Source organism: Necator americanus, chromosome II (assembly GCF_031761385.1).
Source record: "Necator americanus strain Aroian chromosome II, whole genome shotgun sequence".
Classification (NCBI taxonomy): Eukaryota; Metazoa; Nematoda; class Chromadorea; order Rhabditida; family Ancylostomatidae; genus Necator; species Necator americanus.
In genome coordinates this window covers 14,089,188-14,112,611 of record NC_087372.1, presented here as the reverse complement: position 1 = coordinate 14,112,611, position 23,424 = coordinate 14,089,188, and the positions used below count along the sequence as shown (strand labels likewise).

The window sequence follows — 23,424 nt, the reverse complement described above, 5'->3', positions numbered from 1 at the left end:
CTCGACGTCCTTGTAACTTCTGTCTATAGACATATTGCATTGTTCTCCTGTGATGAACTTGCTGCCATTTACCGAGGTTGTGCATTTCACTAAGTCTTTCATCGTTATCCCTTGTAAGTGGGGCTGTTGCTGATTGTTTGTGATGTCATTCACTTAGTGTTGCTTGCCTACTATATATAGCTTTCTTTGAGAACTTCTAAATCACGATTCACTTGCTTTGCTGACACTGTCACTAATAGCTGAGTTATATTAATATGTTGCCACTTCACTGGCATCTTGAGCTAGGTGAGAATGACACCTTAATAAACATACTGTACGATATGATCGGTTTAAAACTAGTTTTCTATCTAAGTATACCGTATCTGTTCTTTACTGTTTGGGAACGTCAGTCCCCTTTAAAAGAAGCGGACATTGGAGATGACGCTATCATCAAGTCTAAACTAAATAAGGGGTAATCATCTGCAATTGTATATCTTCAGAACTATTTATATTTGGTCGGAGCGCCAAAAATCAATAAATAATATTCTAGGATCACAAGGATCCCATAGCACATAAAAAATCACTTCATTCACGCGCCCATCCATTTCAAAAGTGAAGACGATGCACTTTTCGATAGTCTGAATTCTGCTTGTTAGAGGCATAACCCCACAAATCTGAAATAGCGGATTACAGGTGGAGTATTCTTATACGGGATAGTAGATTACGGAGAGGAGGGTGATTCCGTCCATTTCTTCCTAATTGCCGTAAAAAACGGTCCGGAAGATGCGGTGCGTACACAAGGCTGGCGTGCTCCAATCGAACTCATTGTAGAAAATAGCGCACCGTAACGTTCGAAGCCGCATCTTCCGGGGTGTTTTTACGGCAATTAGGAAGGAACGGACGGAATCACCCTTCTTTCTATAATCTACGATCCCGTATACGAATACTCCACCTGAAATCCGTACCACCTCAGATTCGTGGGGTGATGCCTTTAAGTGAAAGCAGCAGAGTATTATTACTCTGATAGTTATAGTCGGGCCAAAACGACATGAACCACGAGTGCATTTGAGTAGGTGCTCGAAGCGACGCAGTGGAGGCAACAGTTGGATTTGAGGTGGGACCGTCGCAAACTGCAGCGATAGGTGGTGCCAGCAAGGGTTTCATCACGCTCCAAGCCGCCACGCTCCACCGAAGCGCCTCGAGAGAAGCTGCGTACGTGCCTTATGTCGTTTTGACCCCATAGTTAACGCACATTTACCACCGAGGGGCGAACGAAGGTCATTGTTGTTTTATGAACTGCACGGTTGACTGCACTACGGGACTACCCTTTTGGCCATGCTTTGTCTCGCGGGCATCTTTTGCGCCAAGAGACGCTAAAAGGCTAGTATTAACCAATCAATTAAATCGAATTAGCGCCTTACTCAACTTGGGGTTTGGAGTTTGTCAAATGATTCTACCCCTCCAATATATGCTTTGCTTTGACCGAACGCATCCCTTAATGGGATGGTTCGCACGGTTGAAGTTTGGACCTAAAGACAGTGGTCGGGGAAGTCGGGTTCTTTACAGTGATGAATAGGATTTGAAACGTAGTTTGCAGGTATCGCACGAGAACGGGAAACGCCCTATAAATCTAACAATCAACGTCATCGATATACCCACCGAAACACTTGAATACCTATAGAATTGTCTGAGTCAAACTGCGTGAAATAGATTTCATTGCTGCGCTTGTCCACTTTATGCGGGGTCATCTCGTCAATCGTACTATGAATGCAAGGGATTACCTCGTTTTGTAAACCAGGATTATAGTGCTCTTATGTTCCAGTGTACCTAGCAAGCACCTCTTCTAGATTATTCATAACTTGCAGTAATGTACGATGTTTCTTCTATCTTTCTTGCTCTTACACTTAATAAGTCCTTCCACAAGTACCTGTTGTTGGCTCTTAATGTGTGAGTGAGCCAAGTCTGCTGCATTGTGTGCCTTTCCTTCGCTTAATACACGTTTCCTATTCTCTCCTCCTAACAATCGAAAGCGTAATTATACGATTCGACAAATTCAGCGTCGTTCTCGGTGATAATCAGGCATTTCGGATGTGAATGTGTTGATTTTAATTCGGATCCTATCTGTGTCCACTTGCAATAGGATTATTCGACAAAAAGAAAAAGAAGGGGGAAACATTTGCGCTTATTTCATCATATGCAGATAACATAATTCCCTGACCGGAAATGTTGAGGAGAATATGAATGCATTACTCTATCGAGGGCAAGGGAGGACAGGCATCAATTTTAGAGCACGAATCTTGCTCTGATGTGCATCTCAAACGGTATTCTTTTTTTTTCCAAATGCAAATTCTGGGATGAAGAAAAGTGGTTAGTCACAACTTTTCTTTACGGTTGTGAAGTTGATTCATTGAAGTTCGCGATGATTTGTGCTTCATTTCTTTTCTGAATATGGTTCTCTTTTTAGAGTTAGTGTGTACGATTTCCCATCATACTTGTTTTATCTTTGTTCACTTCGTGAAGCATGTTCGTGGAAATATTTAACCCTTACGTATACAGATGCATTTTCATCTTTAAGGACTTTTTCTGTTCAATCCTTTTTCAAGTAGAATTAGAAGGGAGTAGCCCCAACTTTGGGCCTTCGAGTGCGAAATACCATAGGTACTCTTAAATTTCGTCTATAAAAATACGAAGGTGAGCAACTACGTCAGTTGGAGCAGCTAACAACTGCCTGTCTAAGAGCCTAAGATGCTAGAATACTGCTGATAATAGTCCTCTAACTAAACATGTCGTCCTATCTTCTTTATGTTGTTGAAAGTATGGTAATGTGTTCGATATATGCCATAATATGTAGTTCGTCTATGTAGGTTTATCGTTACAGTGATACGACTAGCCTAGAAGTGCGCTGTATGTACCATCATATGGGGGTACCGCACGCGATCGCGTTACACTGCGCCTAACTCAGTCAGACGGTGATGTGGTGCTAAGTCGTTGTCGACCAATACGTGCCTTAAGCGTCTTTGGGGTGATACGTTGCTTCATTGTTATGTTCAATTGGAAGTTTATGTTCCAGTTAGTTGTATTTGTGAATATATTGTTATGGAGTTCGGTTTGAGGTCAAAAGATCCCGAACGTTGTTTAAATGCTCGATTAAGTGACAAATGGCTTTCCAATTTTAGAAGCAGAAAATCATTTCGGGAGGTGATAGTTCATCAATCGATAGATCATTATTGGAAGTGGATAGCTGATACAGTCGGGTCCTTAAAACGTAAGCGTTAGTCTTAGAGGAAATTTAACATGTATTCTGAAGCTGTTATGAAAAACGGAAGGCAGGGCTGGAATTTCTACTGCCTTAACTTTACTAAACCTTCCCAGCAAGCTTACCAGAAGTGAATAGTTAAGTCTAATAGCTAGTATTTATTGCGAAAAAAACAACCTTTGGATTTAGTGGTTGTGAAGCCTGCTGAGTTACAAAATTCTCAAGAAATGGGATACTTCGAGGCTCTCTTGTATTCTTCTCTTCAGCGTACATGACATGGATCTTCGAAGACCGACGCTTAAGTTTTAGGGTTCCGATTGACTCAGCTATTTACCTCCAGTAATAAGCTGTCGGTTGATAAACTCTATGAACGTTCCAGCGCTCAAAAGTTCGGTTCAATTAGAATAAATCAATTAACCAATCAAGAATCAGTTATAAATGGTTACAACAATAAAAAGGATAAAGGATAAAGTCACTGGCGTATCAATCCATTAGGGATGCGCCAACGCGTTTTACTGGAATTCGCAATCGTTGAGGTTTTTGGAATGCGTGTTGGCCTATGCAATGACTTGCGGGGGCCAGCCGATGTGTCCAGTCAGTGTTTTTATCCTCCCAGACAGGTCTGGTACCAATTTAGGGGGTCCTGGGTCCCTGCGTGTGGCTCACCCTCACCCCCCCGCCCGGTAAGTGTATAGTTTGTTTGTTTTTTGACGTGGTATTTGTCGGGGGTTTTCGCTCGAGATGCGGGGGCCGTTAAAGACAGTCTAGTTGCGCAAACAACGAATGCAAATTGAAATTTAGGAAATTTCACCTTGTGTTAGTAAAAATCAAGGCAAATGCCATACGTTACCACCGATGCTACTTGACATGGGATAAACTCACCAAAATGTGTGTGGTAAGATTTGGAATTTGGAGGAAATATCACCCTACGAATGCTTTCTTTGTCCTAGCAGTTTAGGGAGCCAGCCCCCACTAATCTGTAGGCCCACAGTGACCCTGTACATCAAGGAAAGGACTGCATAGATAATACAGCAGATAGACTTCCCATCAACGATAGAGAGGCTAAAGGGAAGAATACATACGGGTTCAAAGCATTTCCCAACCACCAGCATCGAGCGCATGCTAAGGTGCATAGGGAAGAAAAGAAGAACGCAGTTGCTCCTGGTTTATCACCGAACAGAATTCCAGCGTTAAAAATATATTGACAAAGCCAAAATATGACCTTACATGTCTCACGAGTGTTGTTTTGGCTTGAGAATCAAGCTTCATAAAACAACAATGACCTTCGCTCTCCTCTAAGTGGTAAATGTGCATTAACTATGGACGGGTCAAAACGACATAAGGCACGTACGCAGCTTCTCTCGAGGCGCTTCGGTGGAGCGTGGCGGCTTGGAGCATGTTGAAACTGGCACCAGCTATTGCTGCAGTTTCGGACGGTCCCGTGTCGGTCCCAACTGCTGCCTCCACCGCGCCGTTTCGAGCGCGTACGCAAATGCACGGCAACTACACTCGTGGTCCATGTCGTTTTGGCCAGACTCTACATTCGCAGATACCAGTACATCTGTGAAACTGCACTAAGCAACGCGGTCCGCAAATTTTATGAATGGAAACCACGACACTTTATGTATTGTAACATTTTCCATTATGTTGTCATCCTTGTTTCTTAGTAAGCTGTCTTGTTTAGGCAGTCGCATGTCGGATCAAGACAATCCTCTCCCTGCTGGATGGGAAAAGCGTATGAGTCGTACAAACAATCAAGAATATTATTATAATCAAGCTACTGGGCGAAGTCAGTGGGAACGACCTACAGAAGCAGCGTTCGGAAAAGGATCTGATCTCACACAGGTGAGAGCGGCTCATCTACTCGTAAAACACTCAGGCAGTCGTCGTCCGTCGAGCTGGAGACAGGACAACATTACTCGAAGTAAGGAAGACGCACGTAACATTTTGAAGGACTACATCAGGCAAATTAAAAGCTCTGACAATCCCGAAGCAACATTCCGAAAATTGGCGCAGCAGTTCAGCGACTGCAGCTCCGCCAAAAGAGGAGGAGATTTGGGTACGTTTTCGTCGCATTATCCGATGATGATATTTTCGAATTATCTGAGGAACTTGTTAACTATGCCTTTTCTTTCCTAATTCTAACAACATTGTTTTCATGCGTTCTTGTTACCTAACTCGTTCATAGTTTAGCTGTAGATAGTGAGTAGTTTGCTTCCAACTCTTTTCTTATGAATACATCCGTCCTGTCTACTTCGAGTTTGTTCCTTTTCTCAGATAATTACCTTTGTTCGAAGTTGTCCATAATGACCTCAAAAAAAAAAATCAACTGACGTTTATGTTGTGTTGATTTCGATCGTTCTTGTCAAGTCATCTCAATAACGAGCTGAGACGAGTATAGAGGAAGTGATTCGTCTTTCACCACAACGGATGCTTTTCCCATATTTCCGAAGTTTACCCACAATTCTTAGGAGTTAGAGACGTATTTCTAAGTTTTCCTGCTGATTTCTGCTGCATTCCGAAACATGCTTAACTTCGTCTCCGATTTTGGCTTTTATTCGTTGAACTTGTATGCCTTTTTTATTTCACGGCTTATATAAGTGTTTACAGATATTTTCCAGTCTTCTTCATTTTACATCTTTTTAAGGGATGTTTGGTCGGCGTCAAATGCAGAAACCGTTCGAAGATGCATCGTTTGCTTTAGACATTGGAGAAATGAGTGATATTGTCGAAACCGACTCTGGGCTGCATATCATATGGCGACTTGCATAGACACTGTTTTTACTATTTATCAACATGTGTTTAAGTTTTCTTCTTTTGTGCTATAACGCTTTGTTTTATATCCCCGTTCTTTCAGCTGAAATATTATAAATGGTTTTATTTTTGGAAGGTTTATCTTTCGACACGAGTGAATAACGCTATTACATAATTTGCTATTTACTTGCATTCGAAGTTTTGCTTGCGTTTTAGCACTAAGAATGGATTGTTATTTTGATGAGCAGCGAGCTGTGGAAGTTGAAGTACCCATCAATATAGCTTTGATTAAGTACTGGGGAAAAAGAAATGAGGTTGGCTGGATTTCGTTCCTGAAAACCTTTTACAGCAATTGGATTTTCCAAATTCTAATATTTTTGAAGCCTTTTAATTCTTTCTAGGATCTCATCCTCCCCCTCAATAGTTCACTTTCTCTTAACATTGATGGCCTTGTCGCCCGCACACGTTTACGATGTTCTTCGAAGATTTCGGATTCTGTCACAGTCAACAACACTTCAGTGGATTTAGAAAAGAGCAAACGATTTCGAAAATGTTTCGATGTGAGGATATTTCTTTTGTGCTGACTATTCAGTTGTAAGGTTGCTCTTTTACATCACATTGGACTAGGTTCAGCTGCGGCTGCGCTCGAAACGGCGCAATGGGGCTTGCGGCTGGAATGGAATCAAATAAACCACCGCGAACTGCAGTGATGAGTGATGCTAGCAAGAGTCGTGCCTCGATCTCAACCGCTAAGCTCCACCGCGCCGCTTTTATCGTAGCTGCTTACGCAACTGCACCGACCTTTATTTCGTTCTGATCCAATTAGACGTCTGAAACAGATACCAGTAGATTTCGTTCAATAGTTGCTATGATATTTTTTATACAGTGATTTCTACGCTTTCGTGAGTATTATAACGCATCTGATTTTTTCTGTGTAGTGTGTTTTATAATGGTTTTGACGAACTCTCTTTTTACAAAAAGTTCAATTTTTTTTTTTCGAAAACGATGAAGCAGTGCTAACACAAGGTCAGAGAAACTATTTGTTCTGCTGGACATTCACATGCTTTCTATATTTAGTACGCTCGTCAGCTTATACGAGGGCGATCTTGTCATGAAAATACGGGTCCCCACTTGGAGACGGAGTATGGGTTTGAGGTAGGCAGCGAGAAGTCGTCAGCTTTTGTGCGTAACCTGTCATGAGTATTCAGGTTTCATCCACCACAAACTTCCCTGTTGGTGCAGGTCTAGCATCTTCTGCTGCTGGCTTCGCAGCAATTGCTGTTTCTATAGGAGAGCTATTCGATCTATCAATGGTGGATGTTTCTTCGCTGGCAAGAATAGGTGGGCGTTCTGTCAAATCATTCAATAGTTTGGGATAAAGACAAGAATTCTCATAGCTTTATAGTAGGTAGGCTCCGCTATGCTCCCTTTATAACCATATTTATTAAAAACCAGTCTGAACGTCCGGCTAAAGCCGGACCTCAGACTTTCTGTGTGTGGTGTTTGCTTCGTTCGCTTTCAATGATCGGCGAAAATTAACATCAGTGCCGTTTTCTGTGAAATTGGACTTCTTTATCTCCGGCAATCTTTCTTCATCTGTTTTTATTATAACTAATGACGAAAGATTTCATAGTCTTCTTTCTAGATGCGTCAGTTCTATATTTGGAAAACATTCAAACTTCAGCTTCAAATACTCCTTACCAAAGTATTATAGACAAAATTTAGAAGCATTACTCGAAATATGAGTTTTACTCCTATATTTCCCAACAGTTCTCAAAGAATTATGTTTAGGCATAAAATGACGTGAAAGACATCATCCTACTGATAACGATATCGTTCTGCGTCAGATCATGTAAACTGTTCGCTACTATTCAAGCAGCCGTTTGCAAGCATGTTTCCACTTTCTGAGGAAATCATGCTACCAACATGAGGCGAACGAAGAAGGAAATAGACACGCGGAGGAGTCGTAAAGGTGAAAAACGACGGGCCCAGTGCTCAGAGCTATGAAACGGCTGCAACGTTCCATTTACCTTTAGCGACGTGCACACGAAGTTATTGTGCAACATTTCTACTCCGCAGGACCCGTCTCAACCCATTTTATAGCTATGTGGCACCGGTGCACTAATCCAACGCCGCGGGACCCTTCGCAGCCCATTTTATAGCTGCATGACGCCGGGGCACCAATCCAACGAAGCGGAATCTGTCGCAACCCCTTTTTGGAATTTCGTTTCACACACAAACACCACACCACAGCACACCACACACACAAACACACAGACTAAGCCCGTTATTCTATTGCATGGTCATGATATCCATTGCCACTTTTCGACAAAATCGTCAACATCGGCAAATTCTAGTGCTAGGTGTTAGGGTCGACTTAGGATTCCTTTTTAAGTTAGTTATAGCGATTATTCTGAAGGTTTGTTTTGTGTTTCTCGAAGATAAATTATGGGAAAATTCATGACGACTTCTCTTTGCTTTCCGCGGTGTCACCTTCACTTATGGTAGGGTCAAAACGACATGAAGCACAATGCCGTCGCGTAAGTGGTTGCACTCGCAACACTTCGGCGGAGTGCAGCGGTTAGAATCTGGGGTGGGGGTCTCGTTGACATCGTTCCTCACTGTAACATCGCTCTGACATCGTTCCTCGCGATGGTCCCAACTCGATTCTAACCGTTATCTCTACCGCTCCGCTTCGAGGGCAATCGCTTATACAATTACACCATGCTTTACTTCATTTTGACTTGACTGCATATCTTTTAAGCGCTTCTAGAATGCAATCGTCTCTTCAACATTGGAAATAGGTATCTTTCCAACATAATAGACTTTACAAAAACTATACTGCGGTGTTTTTGCTACCTCCAATGAAAAGTCTGCAAAGCAAGTTCTCCCTACTTTTTGCTTATAAAAATCCGTGGGAAGGCATTTCTTCTAGTCAGCCTTTATATACTGAACATGTAGAACTTAGGATTGTTTTCAACAAGATATTATAGATCATATTTCGTTTGAATTTGCTCTTGTTAAGATTTGAATTTGTATCAATATTGTGTGTCATTGACTTTTGTGCGTTTCCTTTTCCAGGCTCCGGTAGCGCATGCCGTAGCGTCTTTGGAGGATTAGTGGAATGGTACTCCGGCAGTGATCAGTCTGGAAGCGATTGTGTAGTCAAAGTGAATAAGCTGAAATAGTTTCTCTCTTTTCATCTACACAGAACTTCATTTTACCACCATGTTGACAAAGTTTCCAAAATGTTACTTTAAGCAAGTTTTTCCCGAAAATTGGTGGCCAGAACTACGTGCACTTATTGTTGTATTGGATCCCACTGAAAAAGAAGTTGGAAGTAGCATTGGAATGCGCAGATCAGTAGAAACAAGTGAATTACTGAAACATAGGATCAACGAGGTTGTTCCAAAGCGAATTGAAAGGTATTTCTTCTCCACTATTCCAGTGTTTACTGTCTGTTTTGCCTACTGCGGATGTATAATGTCATTTTGTCCGCGGCATCCTTAGTTTAGGTTGAAAGTGGCGTTTCAGTCCCGCGATTTTGATGAGTTTGCACGTATTACTATGGCAGACAGCAATCAACTGCATGCAATTTGTCTTGATACGTGCCCTCCTCTTAAGGTTAGTGTCCTACTTTTTCTCAAGTTCTATCTCTCATAACATCTCGAATGAACAGATTAAGGTCCTAAAATTTGAAATGTACAGAACCAGAAGGTCTCTATCAGAAGATTAACTGAGATTGAGACTAAGTCCCGAATATTGTCGTATTTCTAGAGAAATAGCTGATAATTTCGCGTGGCGGTTGGTTTTGAAGTTACTGGCGATTTTGTCCACTAGTTTCGATCTTCCTCCTCTTCAATCACTTTTGGAACCACGTTGAAAGATCAGATTCACGCACTGATATTCGCGTAGAATACACTGCTTTCATTACATATATATAGAGAGAGATATATGAGTTAGTTAAGAAAGTTTGGGAAAAGATTAGAAACTCAGACAGTAGTACTGTGTGTGCCCTTTTGAAAAGGCCATGTTAACTAACAACCGAGTATCAACAGTACAATATTCGGGTCAAAAAATCGTGAAGCACGGTGCATTTGCGTACGCGCTCGAAACGGCGCGGTGAAGGCAGCAGTTGGAATCGAGGTGAGACCATCGCATACTGCAGCGATGGGTGCTGCCAACAAGTGTTCCACTACGCTCCTGTCCGCTACGCTACATCACACCGCCTCCAGAGAAGCTGCGTACGCAATTGCACTGTGCTTCCTGTCGTGTTGATCTTACTGATTCAGCTAACTCTTATCAATTTCAGTATATGTCTGATGCTTCGTGGTATGTAGTCCGCGCCGTGAATGAATTCAACTCCGGCAATCGAAGACGTGCAGCCTATAGCTTCGATGCTGGTCCTAATGCATGTATTTTTGTAGAAAATAATAATGTAGTCGGTTTTCTCCAGCAACTTTGTCGATACTTTAAATTCCCCCCGAAAGTTATTTTCAATCTTGAATCAATTGAAGATCACTTTGAAATTCCACAAGATGTCAATCCTAGCACTTCCTTTGCTATAAGAGATATAATTGTCAGTGAGGTTGGAGGTTCACCAAGGATTATTACATAAGTATTGTGTTTTCCAGCTGTTATTCTATTGTTTATGTTGTTATTATTCCTGCCGTTAGAAAAAAGAAAAATTCATCGCGCATTAGACTTATGCTTACACTCATACGAGCACACGATATATTGTGTGTGCATCGGAAGTATTATTTATAACAGGTATGTTGAAAACTCGGAATGTACACCATACGAAGTGTTCATACTGCAAATGACAAATTAAGTTTTTCAAAGATAAGTTAGATCACTCGTCTTCCATTGATAATCGCTCGAGTAATGGAACCGGGAATCCATGTTTCGAGTCTTGCGGAGGCCACTCGTATGGTTTGTTGATCAAATCCGTGTATTGGGATGAATAGATGTTCATTCGAATGTACATTTCCTGGAAATTCACCCTCATAAACTAATAATTGCTCTTCACGGCACCTCAGTCGAATACTTAAACATTAGTCGAATGCAAAGTATTGGCGCCACGTATACAAATCTGATTGCTACTTACACGTGGAGGCCCTGTCTTCAATAAACGCAATCAAGCATTCGAGTGTACACTTTGAGAACATACAAGCTATATGACCTGCTCAATTATATGGTGCAAGATGTTCATGTATTGCAAAAAGATGCTGTCGTTCATCACCTCATTGAACATCCATTTGTTCGCTGCGTTGAACTGCCGAACACTGTGAATTCCAACAAGCCACCCTCTCTAGGCTTCCACGATATATGTCGTTTGCTGCACTACGGGAAATACGCGTCAGTGACCTGACCGTCATCAGTATTGGAGACTACGCCATCTACTGCGGCGGTGCTGATGAAAAGAAGATAGATGGCTGCGCGATAGCCGCGAGGAACAATTACAACAAGCTGGTTTCTCGGCTTTCGGCTCAACATCGCCTAGATGTGCCTTTTTACGACTGTGATATCGTGAATTCTAGAGCGAAAGTGTTCATGGACCAACGGAAATCGCTAGAGACAATAATTAGGATGCCTTATATGATTAATCAATGCGTTCATGCCTAAAATACACTGACAGCAGGTGGTCATTTCCGGAATCGATGTGAATACGAAGATGAAACTTGAACAAAAGTCCGATATTCTAGGAAATTGTTATTGTCAAACTTTGCGCACGTCGGATAACAGTAGTCGTCTTCACGCCTGAAGAGCTGCACAGCCGGAAGATGAGAACTATCAAATTTCGCACTGATGAGGAACATTTCTCAGTCAGAAGTTCAGAAATCTAGAGCTGTTTGGGACGTCGTAATCAACCCTGACCATTACAATTCTTCTCAGCTTCAGGATACGGTTTCACAAGAGAAACCGAGGGATTCCTATCGAACCAGTGCCGGGATGGCATTTCTGAAAGACGAAGAATGCAGAAGGAAATTCCATTAACGTGTGTCTAGTTATGTTGGACTGAAGACCAAGAAGAAGCTTTGCGAAGCAGATTCCTTCACAAAATGTGTCCAGGACGCTGGAATAGAAACGGTCACTGTCCTGGATGGATGTTTGGATCAAGACCCAAATCCTGTATACTTATATTTCCTTTTGTGCACAATTCCATATAGTCTATCCGTTGTGAATCCATTGTTTTGGTATTGTATGGACCTATATTTTGAACATTATCAAGATGACCTCACGCGAATCTTGCAAAGATACGACCGCCTACGTCGGTCATTTCTTTTTTGTGGCTTCTATTGAGCACATTGTCATAGTTCGTCCGATAATGAATATTTAACAAATGAAACACCATACACTAGGGCACAAGCACAACACTTCTAAAGTGCAAAAAGAGGAAACTGTAATTTCCTTCGCATCAACACATTTTGCTGGGTCGACCAAATTTAATAAAAGTCGAGATCCTCAAACGGATCACAAATTCCACCCCACTCTTCGCTGACAGCAGCAAATTCATAGCTGCTTAATAAAGTCCAGCCCACCCTTGCTGCTTGAGCTTATTTCTTTTGCAGTGGGAAGTCCTTGCCTGCAGAGTACCATTGCTGCAGGCAAGGAATTTTCTTGCGTCACAATGGCACTAGTTTTTCAAAAAAAAAAAAGCCTATAATGCTTGATGCAAAAAAAGTCTGGATGATCACAATACTTAGAGAAGATGAAACCCTCAGAAACAGATGTAGAAAAGTATGAGGAATATCCAGGCACTGACAGATATATTGAGAGCATCTCATAAAACAGGATTCCTCCTAAATCCCAGAAGCAGCAATGGAGACATTTCTTGGGGTTTAAGTCCGATTTAGCTTGCGTCAGCGGGTCTTCTCCTCGAGGGAGCCACACGGCACGGTGCGCGTTAGAGTCGGAGAGGACTCAACTCTCATCTCTAGTAATAAGATCTTCGAGACACTCCCTTAGTTGTGGGTGAAGGAGAGATTGACTGATGGATACCCGAGTAAACCGGGTGCCATCCATCAAGGTAAGAGGGATCCATCGACCTTTTCACTTTTCTGTAGCCGAGCGGCTGGAGACGACTGACGATTGTTAAGTGGCTACACCCGAGTCTCGCCTGCGGGTGTTGATCTCCGGATCCTCCTTGACAGTGTCGAGAATGGCGGAGTCTTCGTCAATGTGAAGCGTCCCGACTGAGGCTTTTTTTCGAAGTCGATATCTCTGCCTGCAAGCGAGAGCACCAGCACTTGACAGTCCTGACAGTGGTGGTCCCCTCGCCCAATCTGCTGTTGATGTTGCGGGCTGTTGCCGTTGCTCCAATGCCGCCACACCATTCATAGAGGATGATAGCTCGAAATTGCTCGTGCGTAATTAACATCTTGATCAAAGCTAAGGAAGGCCCCCGGCAATACATACCTATTGTGCAGAAGCTTCGAGAATGTTCTACAACTACAACATGTGGCAACATGGACTCCGCCCAAAAATGGACACTTCTGGAAATTTCGAAAAATGGATGACAAGACTTTCTGTCCAGCCTATATATATATATATATATATATATATATATATATATATATATATATATATATATATATATATATATATATATATATATATATATATATATATATATATATTTTTTTTTTTTTTTATATATATATATATTTTTTTAGTGCCAGATTCACCGCACGGAATCACATGGTAAAACTTATCACGAAAATGGAAGTAACTCATAGAGATCCGGGAAAACAAGAACTTGCAGGGATAAATGACACTTACGCAGATTAACAGAACGCAGCAGAGTAATTTGCGACGGAGAAAACCAAAGAAACTCCTCTTACACAAAATGACCTCATTTGGATCTCAGGGAATAACTCCAATTTTGAAAGAAGTAGAGTAATTTGCGCGGAGAAAACCGAAGAAAGTCCTCCTACACAAAATGACCTCATTTGGGTCTCAGAGAACAACTCAAATTCCAAAAGAAGTAGAGAAGACGATGAAGATTTTATATGTGGTACTCCCAAACCAAAGCAACTAAGGTTGCCATGATTCTACGGGTACGCAGAGAAGTTCCCAGAGTCTTGGACAATGTACGAAACGCTCGTTGAGTAAACTAAGGTTTTAAGTACAGTCGAAAAAATTCTGTTACTTAGAGATAACCTCAAAGGAAGACCAGAAACAGCCATAAAAGGGATACCACTGATCCCTCAAAATTAAAAATGGATGTAGTTTTTAATTGATTTTCTTGAGCTATAGACGAGATTGGTATTGATCTTCTTTATTATATAACAGCTAACGTTTCGGCATTATCGATTATCAATCCTTGAATCTTGAATTTTTATTGCCCTTGTTCGACTGTTCGATTGAATCTTGGCATGTTGAAACTACGTTTCAACATGCCAAGATTCAATCGAACAGTCGAACAAGAGCAATAAAAATGGATGATTAACGCTTTGAGAAAGAAGTACGGCAATAGATCGATCAACAGAGCAAAAATAGTGCAAAAATTGATTAATTGGCCAGCAGCGGAGAATGTTGCTGACAAATGTATGCGCACATTCGAGGGTCGAATTCAAAAGCATTCGACAGAATTTGAATGCTTTTGAATCAAATGGTCTCTGCAAGCCAAATTATACCACAAGCGCAAGATGCAACGTGGACAGAGAAAATAGTGGAGGAATTTCCTTACACTATCACGAAAAATGTTCTTGTGACCATTCAGATCAAAACAAAGTGAAAATCGAAGATGTTATTGATCGTCTTGAAAAGGAAATTAATGCAAAAAAGTTTGTAGACGCACGCTTAAAAGATTGTGTCAAGTTTGAAAACCATTCGAACCGAAGACATTACGGTCTAGATGTACGGTCTAGATGTTACGGAACATCCAAGATTGGGAAAATTCTGTTGTTTTTGCCACAGTCCAAATCATACATCAGCGACTACTGGACAGTTACCGATAGCTCAAGGCGAAATATGGTAAAAGAAGCTGGAATGACAATGCTGGAAGTGTTTCTCAGGAGAGCACAACATTTATGGTTGTCAGAAACCAAATTATCCTAAATGTGGCAGGATGCACGTTGTAAGACTTTGCATTTCCAGTTTAAACGAAGGAAACACAACTAAATATAACTGTGGTGACCGCGTACCGTACTAACTGCAAGAAATAGCACTACTACTTGGAATCAATGCGGTAATGCCCGCAACCATGAGCACACAAATCCTCACAGTGCTAATGGTAATCACGGCACCAACCACATACTTGAAGGTTCCGTTCACATTGGAAAAGAAATGAAAGAGAAGTACTCCTGATGACTACCGAAGGAAGTATCTGAAATAATAACACCGGACAATTCGAAGAACTTTTTCTTTGACACAGGAGGCCAAAAACCATCGCTAGGAAGCAGACCGGGAAGGAATTTGGTCTTTCAATTCAGAAAGCTGAAATCTGCAAAATGTCGGGTATACCTAAAAGTACCAAACGAATATTATCTCCCTCAAATTCAGGAATGCGTTTGAGTAGGAGATCCGTAATAGTTATCTAGACCATTGGACCATTCAAACCGTCGGGTGTGGCGCAGTCGGTTAGAGGTCCGTTGTAGCCGCACGGCCGAGGGTTCGAAACCGCCCTAGCGCAAACCAAGCCTTTCATCCCTCCGGGGTCGATAAATTGGTACCAGACTTGTCTGGAAGAATAAAAACACTGACTTGATCATCGGTTGGCCCCCGCAAGTCATCATAAAGGCCAATACGCGTTCCAAAACCTCAATGATTATGAATTCCACTAAAACGCGTTGGCGCATCCCGAGTGGATTGATACGCCAGTGACTTTATCCTTTATCCTTTTAGAGGTTCACGAACGTGTAACTGGCCTCTACAATGACTTGCGGTGGCTAGCGGATGTGTCAAGTCAGTGTTCTTATCCCCCCAGATAAGTCTGGTACCAATTTATCGACCCCGTAGAAGTGAAAGGCTTGGTGAGCACTAGGGTAGGTTCGAACCTCTGACCAATCGTGCAGGCAGCGGAACCACTAACCGCCATACTACACTCGTCCTGGTAAAATTATAAATGATTATATTCTGGTCGAAATAGTTCAAGGACAAAATCGAAATTCGGCTGACACGTATTACATTCCCCATTCCGGAGTTCGGAAGCCGAACGGGTCCACCCAGCGTCAGATAGTTATCACCTTGATCACCTTGACACAGTTGATCTTCGAACTGGTCGAGCGGGCGCCAGCAACTCTTCCACTTGTCCCGATGGCGTGCCAGAGTAGCCCAGTGGTTCCTCTTTTCGCGTGGGACACGAAGAGCATCATATTTTTCTTTGAAGGACTTCGTGAAGAAATCTGACCATCGGGTCGGCGGTCTTCCTGTAGTGCGCTTAATATCGCGGGGAACCCAGTCGCTCACGGCTCTGGTCCAACGGTTGTCATTAAAGCGCATCACGTGTCCGGCCCACCTTATTTTACCTTCCTTGGCAAACGCGGCGGCGTCTCTAATCTTCGATCGCTGAGATCGTGGGGAGAGAACTTCGAATCCCGTCCCTCACTTGCGTGAAACGGGATACTCCTAGCATCACTCTCTCAATTGCGCGTTCAATGACGCTCACCGCGTTTTCTTCCTGCTTGCGAAATGCCCAGGTTTCCGAAGCATAGGTCAAAGCAGGAAGCACGGTGGTGTTGAAGAGGTGAGCACGGAGCCGGGTGTTCCTGGTCTTCTTCACTACATCCTCGATGCTCTTGTACGCTCCCTAAGCTGCTCGTCTCCTCCTGGCCAGTTCGAGGGTCAGGTCGTTCATCATGTTCAATTCCCGACCCAGATAAACGTAGCTGGTGCATTCGGATATGTTCTTTCCGTTGAGCGTGAAAGGGGCATCCGAGACCCATCCGTTCCGCATGAACATCGTCTTTTGTAGATTCAGCTGAAGACCGATGCATCCACATGTTTCGTCGAATTCGGTCAGCATTCGTTCCGCTTGGCTGATGCTAGGTGTTATCAGTACGATGTCATCAGCAAAGCGCAAATAGTGTAGTTGCCGACCATCAACCTTCACTTCCATGTCGTCTCATTCCAACTTTCGCATTACGTTCTCGAGGGTGGCTGTGAATATTTTCGGTGAGATTGTATCACCCTTTCAGACCCCCCTCTTCACGTTAATGATGATATTCTTGTAGAATGGCGAATTTCCGGAGGTTGCTGTACAACTCTCGAAGTACCTTCAGGTACTGAGTAGGGACGCCTTGATTGTTCAAGGCTTCTTCGGCCGCTTCCGTCTCAACTGAATCAAAGGCCTTCTTCAAGTCGATGATGGTGAGACAAAGCGGCTTGCACTCTCGTGATACCTCGATGAGTTTCGAAACAGTGTGAATGTGGTCAATCGTGCTGAATTTTTGCTGCAGAATTTGTAAATGATTTTCTCCATCTCCCTTCTCGATGCAGTGGTTGTTCCCTTCAGGTCCCCGAGAGCAGTCATCCTCGTCTTGCGACTGGCGAAGTCTCGACGGACGTAGCGGATGCTTTTCATCGCCTCTGCAGCTTCAGCCAGCACTCCTGCTCCTCTCTCTTTGAGTCTTTCGTCGCAACCCATTTTATAGCTATCATATAGCTATGATAGCTACAAAATGGGGTGCGACGGTTCCCGCAGCGTCGGATTGGTGCGCCGGCGCCAAGTAAAATGGGGTGACGCGGGTCCAACGGCGTGAGATTGCTGCGTAGTGCAATAGCGTCAATTTCGTGTGTATGTCACGAAATGTGAATGTTTCATTGCATTAGCTGGTGCTGCTGCCCGTGTTGCGCTTCACTTCTATGACGCCGCCGCGTCTCTATTTTCTTGCATGTTTGGGTTGGTAACATGCCTTCCCCAGAAAGTGGAAACACGCATGCAAACGGCTGCTTAAATATTAGGGAACTTGTTTACATGATCTGACTCAAAGCGTTACCTTTATCACTGCGATAAGTTTGTTCACGTTTATGTTAAACATCACTCTGTGATAACTGTTGGGGGAAAAACAAAAAGAAAACCCACACTTAGGGCAATGCTTTCAAATTGTGTCTATAATATGTTGGTATCGAAGGAATATTTGAAGGTGAAGTTTGAATGTTTTTCAAATGTGGAAATGGCGCAAATATAAAGAAAACTATGAAGTCTTTCGCCTAAATCTAAGAAAAAAGAAAGAAGAAGGCGTTCGTAGAAAAGCACAATTCTTATTTTAAAGAAAATGCCACTATTATTTACTTTCATTGATCAGTGATGGAAAGAAAGAAACGCCGCAGGAATTCCGAAATTCAGACTAGTAATAATAATAATTCCACTAAACTACCGTCTCGGTCTGTTCAATTAGGATATAGAAAACCCAGATATAGAAAAATTAGGATATAGAAAACTGGTCTCCAGCACCCACTCTATAAGTTTAGTTGCATATAAGTAGCAGTTGTTATAGAGCAACAGGTCGGCGGTCATCATAAAGACTCTGCAGGAAGAAGTTCTCTGATGACAAAAGCAAGGCATCAAAAATCAAATATGTAACAAATTTGTAGTCTGTCTTGCGAATCTGTACAAAATTCTCACCATATCTTCGGGCTCAGGATGAAGTGTCGCCAAGTTGTGGTGGTAGAAGTAGTTGCCAATCTGCAAATGTTTCCTTTTGGACGTTTACTTGAACGGAATTTCCTTGTTAGACTGTAAGGTCAATACCTCCATGGCAATTTGGACAGATATTTCACGTATGTTCTTAAGGCGCGGATAAATTCGACAGTATTTGAAAAGTGATTTATCAGGAACTAATGCAGCTACTTTCTAAACAAAGGGGCCTTCTCTTTGTTGCATACAATCGAAAAAAGCGATAAAGTTCGCTACTCACACGAGCGGCTAAAAGGAACACTTTGTCAGGGATGTGCTTTGCTTTAAACAACACAGCACCTAATGCGACCCCGGGGAAAATATAAGAATTGTTTCCTTGACCTGGTTTATATATTTTCCCGTCCACTTCAACGTTTTCGAATGGAGAACCAGATGCGAACAGTACTTTGCCCTGCAATATTACAGCCTTTCTGGAGACTGAAAGGTAAGCCTAAAACTTACGTTTGTCAGCTTAAAGGCTTGTTCCGCAGTGCATTCAGAATTCTTTGTAGGATTTGACAATGCAAAAATTATTGGCCGTTCGTTGTTCTGAGCCATTTCAGTGATGATCTCTTGGGTAAAGGCCCCGCCTTTCGTCGAAGCTCCTTCAACATGATTCTATCTAGGGATTCTCGTAACTTAAAATCAAAGGTAGAGTTTGTTTCAATTTCTAACGTTGAATTTGCTCCAGTAGTAAGTAGATATCTTGGCATATTTTGCAAGGGTTTTGACGAAAATGTAAAACATTTGCAAATGCAGGAAAGGGATAGATGTTGGACATCACATTGATTAGTTTACCCGATCAAGCAATTATTTAAATCTGTATGATTTTTAAAATAGGGAGTGTAAAATGCATTTCATCATTTCTGAAGTTGTAAAGAGTTGTTTCTTGATTTCGTCGCTAATCCAGTTTACGCGTTTTCATTTGGTCATTTGTACTGTTGTAAACATTTTCTTCGAAGAGACTGATTAGATTTATTTTGCTATAATTGGATTAAACTGACAATTAAATTCCCCAGCGTTCCAAAGAAACTTAAATTCAGAAGGAAGAAGAAATCAAATTTCATGAAAAACTCATGCCGAGTGATCAGCTCTTTGTGCAATGACACATGATAAGACAAGCAACCAAGATAACCCGCGGACAAGAGCAGACTTGAAATTGAAAGCCCGAAATCTGCGGCAGCTTCCAAAATTCCTCCATTGGGTGTCTGTTGTCGGTTTTTTTGCACCTATCCCGCCCCTGTCAGTGTTGCTCACAATGTTCTCAGAAATGCTCAATAAGCCTTCGATCCGGGTTTTTATTTTTCCACTTTATTAGAGCAACCCACGGATCTCCCTCACAAGAGGGATCACAGCCGGGTAGTCGCGAGGCTTCGTGGCGCGTCCCCCGGTGGCGGATAGGGGGCTAATCGCGGACCAAAAGCGACCTTGTGCTTGCCCTGAGACGTAGGTGGATTCAGGGGATGGACTCCCTGTTTCTGTTGAGCCAGGACTGACTCATGACATCCTTGTATCCCGCACGTCGGTCCGGCCAAAAGCCTGCAATCAAGTGACTGGGAGGTGCAAGGGAGGCGGTTTGGAGTCGCCTCCAACAAATAAGCTCCACATGTCCACTCCGGGAGAACGAAAGTTCTCCCAGAAACTCATGGGACTAGAGGCTTGCAACCTGCCCATGGGTTTTAAAATTTTTACGCAAAACACAGTAATAGAAAAGAGTCTCCTGATTCCGGAGGAAAGCCTGGTACGGTAGCGCCAGGTAGGACGGGGTTGCGGGAGTCATGTAGGCTACCAAAACGGAAAAGGACTAGGATGGCGATCTGTACTTATAACGCACGTACGCTTGCATCGAAAGCGGCCATCGAAGATCTGATGATGCAAGCCAAGAAGATCAAATACGACGTCATCGGGCTGACCGAGACGAGACGACGTCACCCTCTCAACGCCGTATATGAAACTGGAGAAGAACTGTTCTTAGGAACATGCGACAGTAGAGGTGTTGGTGGAGTTGGCGTCCTCGTCAACACGAGTATGGCAAAGAACATCGACTCTTTTGAACAACTTATGACCCGAATCGGACGTCTGCGGATGAGAAGATGTGGCCCAACATCAGCTTTGACTATCTTCGTCGCTAACGCTCCAACATCAAGCTACGAAGAAGAAGAAGTCGAAGCTTTCTATATGGACCTGGAGAAGTTCTACCGAGAAGACCATGCCTTCTACAAGGTCATAATTGGCGATTTCAACACTGAGGTTGGCCCAAGAAGAACGCCGGAGGAACTTCACATCGGGACCAACGGCCTGCAATGGAATGACCAGGGGAGGGGCTCTCCGAGTTCATCATGACGACTAAGACCATCCATGGGAACTCGCAATTCCAGAAGCCCTCCTCTCTACGCTGGACGTGGGAGTCACCCGGTGGAGGGTATCGTAATGAAATAGACCACATCATCGTCAATAAAAGGTTCTGCCTGACGGACGTCGGTGTTGTACCGAAGTTCTATACGGGATCGGACCATCGCCTCCTCCGAGGAAAATTTTCCTTCACAAGGAGAGCAAAGAAAGCCGCCAAGTTCAGAGAGAGAAATCCCAGGACTACCATCAACTGGGATCTCTTCGCTACGCTAGCCGGCTCTTGGGAAGATTCCGCAATGGACAACATCGACGAGGAATATGATCGGCTTGATGAACACCTTCACGACTGCGCGAAGAAGGCTGAGAGTTTTAAAACCACCAAGAGGCGCCTGTCTCTTGAAACTTTTGAACTGATACAGCGTGGAGCAGCACGAGCCGCAGGGAACCAAGAACTCACGTCCGAGCTCGCAAGGCTTTGCAGAGAGGCGATAAAGGAAGACCTTAAAGAGAGAAGAGCAGAAGTGCTGGCTGAAGCTGCAGAGGCGGGGAAAAGCATCTGCTATGCCCGTCGAGACTTTGCCAGTCGCAAGACGAGGATGACTGCTCTCCGGAACCCAAAGGGAACAGCCATTGCATCGAGAAGGGGGATGGAGAAAATCATCTACGACTTCTACTCTGATCTCTTCGACAGCCATGTCCACTTACCTCCTCACCATCTGAGGGAAAATGGACAAGTCATTCCAGAGGTTTTTCCGTCCCAACTACGACATGCTATCATGTCAGTAAGAAATCGTACGGCACCCGGTCCCGACAGAATAAGACCACAACACCTGAAGAGCCTTTCGCCAGTACTCATCAACACCCTGGCGAGGCTCTTTACACGTTATCAGTCGGAATGCAAGGTCCCTAAACAGTGGAAGACCAGCAAGACCGTGCTGTTGTATAAAAAGGCAGATCCACATGACATCGGCAACTATCGTCCAATCTGCCTACTGTCCGTCATCTACAAGCTTTTTACAAGAGTAATCCTTAATAGGATTGAAAAAGTCTTGGATGAAGGACAGCCATGCGAGCAAGCAGGGTTTCGAAAAGGATTCAGCACGATTGACCACATTCACACTGTTTCGAAACTCATCGAGGTATCACGAGAGTGCAAGCCGCTTTGTCTCACCATCATCGACTTGAAGAAGGCCTTTGATTCAGTTGAGACGGAAGCGGCCGAAGAAGCCTTGGACAATCAAGGCGTCCCTACTCAGTACCTGAAGGTACTTCGAGAGTTGTACAGCAACCTCCGGAAATTCGCCATTCTACAAGAATATCATCATTAACGTGAAGAGGGGGGTCTGAAAGGGTGATACAATCTCACCGAAAATATTCACAGCCACCCTCGAGAACGTAATGCGAAAGTTGGAATGAGACGACATGGAAGTGAAGGTTGATGGTCGGCAACTACACTATTTGCGCTTTGCTGATGACATCGTACTGATAACACCTAGCATCAGCCAAGCGGAACGAATGCTGACCGAATTCGACGAAACATGTGGATGCATCGGTCTTCAGCTGAATCTACAAAAGACGATGTTCATGCGGAACGGATGGGTCTCGGATGCCCCTTTCACGCTCAACGGAAAGAACATATCCGAATGCACCAGCTACGTTTATCTGGGTCGGGAATTGAACATGATGAACGACCTGACCCTCGAACTGGCCAGGAGGAGACGAGCAGCTTGGGGAGCGTACAAGAGCATCGAGGATGTAGTGAAGAAGACCAGGAACACCCGGCTCCGTGCTCACCTCTTCAACACCACCGTGCTTCCTGCTTTGACCTATGCTTCGGAAACCTGGGCATTTCGCAAGCAGGAAGAAAACGCGGTGAGCGTCATTGAACGCGCAATTGAGAGAGTGATGCTAGGAGTATCCCGTTTCACGCAAGTGAGGGACGGGATTCGAAGTTCTCTCCCACGATCTCAGCGATCGAAGATTAGAGACGCCGCCGCGTTTGCCAAGGAAGGTAAAATAAGGTGGGCCGGACACGTGATGCGCTTTAATGACAACCGTTGGACCAGAGCCGTGAGCGACTGGGTTCCCCGCGATATTAAGCGCACTACAGGAAGACCGCCGACCCGATGGTCAGATTTCTTCACGAAGTCCTTCAAAGAAAAATATGATGCTCTTCGTGTCCCACGCGAAAAGAGGAACCACTGGGCTACTCTGGCACGCCATCGGGACAAGTGGAAGAATTACTGGCGCCCGCTCGACCAGTTCGAAGATCAACGGGAGTCAAGGTGATCAAGGTGATTAGAGCAACGCAGCAAGTTCTTGCCTGTACCTGTCCTTGACGTAGTGACTGCAGCGTTTCCTGTACCTGTAGGTACCACTAAAAGTTTGGTAGATAACTGACAACATGCTCAGTCAGGTCAAAACAACCTTAAACCTGGTGCTGCTGCGCATGTGGCTGCTC

The 23,424-nt window shown here is 43.6% G+C and overlaps 5 protein-coding genes across 11 annotated transcripts; 4 read left to right on the top strand and 1 right to left on the bottom strand.

The window, feature by feature from the left end:
* Nucleotides 1-2,333: 2,333 nt before the first annotated feature.
* Nucleotides 2,334-6,007, top strand: RB195_017794 (uncharacterized protein; the record flags this gene model as incomplete). 3 transcript variants are annotated; one of them, XM_064184944.1, is made up of 4 exons in its annotated part: nucleotides 2,334-2,346; nucleotides 4,920-5,080; nucleotides 5,189-5,294; nucleotides 5,883-6,007. In XM_064184944.1, 4 exons carry the CDS (start codon nucleotides 2,334-2,336, stop codon nucleotides 6,005-6,007), a joined length of 405 nt encoding a protein of 134 aa, XP_064040824.1. The 3 variants fall into 3 exon arrangements, with proteins under 3 accessions (XP_064040824.1, XP_064040825.1, XP_064040826.1); XM_064184945.1 differs by lacking the exon at nucleotides 2,334-2,346 and adding an exon at nucleotides 4,835-4,859; XM_064184943.1 differs by lacking the exon at nucleotides 2,334-2,346 and having other exon boundaries at nucleotides 4,928-5,080.
* Nucleotides 6,008-6,213: 206 nt separating this feature from the next.
* On the top strand, nucleotides 6,214-10,607 carry RB195_017793 (uncharacterized protein; the record flags this gene model as incomplete). Of its 3 annotated transcripts, XM_064184941.1 has the most annotated exons (9): nucleotides 6,214-6,303; nucleotides 6,391-6,549; nucleotides 7,067-7,144; nucleotides 7,198-7,330; nucleotides 9,071-9,159; nucleotides 9,251-9,414; nucleotides 9,505-9,613; nucleotides 10,302-10,404; nucleotides 10,507-10,607. In XM_064184941.1, the coding sequence occupies 9 exons, from the start codon at nucleotides 6,214-6,216 to the stop codon at nucleotides 10,605-10,607; spliced, it is 1,026 nt and encodes a 341-aa protein (XP_064040822.1). The 3 variants fall into 3 exon arrangements, with proteins under 3 accessions (XP_064040822.1, XP_013292931.2, XP_064040823.1); XM_013437477.2 differs by having other exon boundaries at nucleotides 10,302-10,607; XM_064184942.1 differs by lacking the exon at nucleotides 10,507-10,607 and having other exon boundaries at nucleotides 9,524-9,613; nucleotides 10,302-10,329.
* A 234-nt stretch (nucleotides 10,608-10,841) lies between these two features.
* On the bottom strand, nucleotides 10,842-19,392 carry RB195_017792 (uncharacterized protein; the record flags this gene model as incomplete). Of its 2 annotated transcripts, XM_064184939.1 has the most annotated exons (6): nucleotides 10,842-10,979; nucleotides 18,561-18,620; nucleotides 18,687-18,788; nucleotides 18,853-19,023; nucleotides 19,074-19,216; nucleotides 19,287-19,392. In XM_064184939.1, 6 exons carry the CDS (start codon nucleotides 19,390-19,392, stop codon nucleotides 10,842-10,844), a joined length of 720 nt encoding a protein of 239 aa, XP_064040820.1. The 2 variants fall into 2 exon arrangements, with proteins under 2 accessions (XP_064040820.1, XP_064040821.1); XM_064184940.1 differs by lacking the exon at nucleotides 19,287-19,392 and having other exon boundaries at nucleotides 19,074-19,169.
* Nucleotides 19,393-20,420: 1,028 nt separating this feature from the next.
* Nucleotides 20,421-22,291, top strand: RB195_017791 (uncharacterized protein; the record flags this gene model as incomplete). 2 transcript variants are annotated; one of them, XM_064184937.1, is made up of 2 exons in its annotated part: nucleotides 20,421-20,861; nucleotides 20,990-22,291. In XM_064184937.1, the coding sequence occupies 2 exons, from the start codon at nucleotides 20,421-20,423 to the stop codon at nucleotides 22,289-22,291; spliced, it is 1,743 nt and encodes a 580-aa protein (XP_064040818.1). The 2 variants fall into 2 exon arrangements, with proteins under 2 accessions (XP_064040818.1, XP_064040819.1); XM_064184938.1 differs by having other exon boundaries at nucleotides 20,697-20,861.
* Nucleotides 22,292-22,385: 94 nt separating this feature from the next.
* RB195_017790 (uncharacterized protein) lies at nucleotides 22,386-23,252 on the top strand (the record flags this gene model as incomplete). The annotated part of the gene is made up of 1 exon (XM_064184936.1): nucleotides 22,386-23,252. One exon carries the CDS (start codon nucleotides 22,386-22,388, stop codon nucleotides 23,250-23,252), a length of 867 nt encoding a protein of 288 aa, XP_064040817.1.
* Nucleotides 23,253-23,424: the final 172 nt, after the last annotated feature.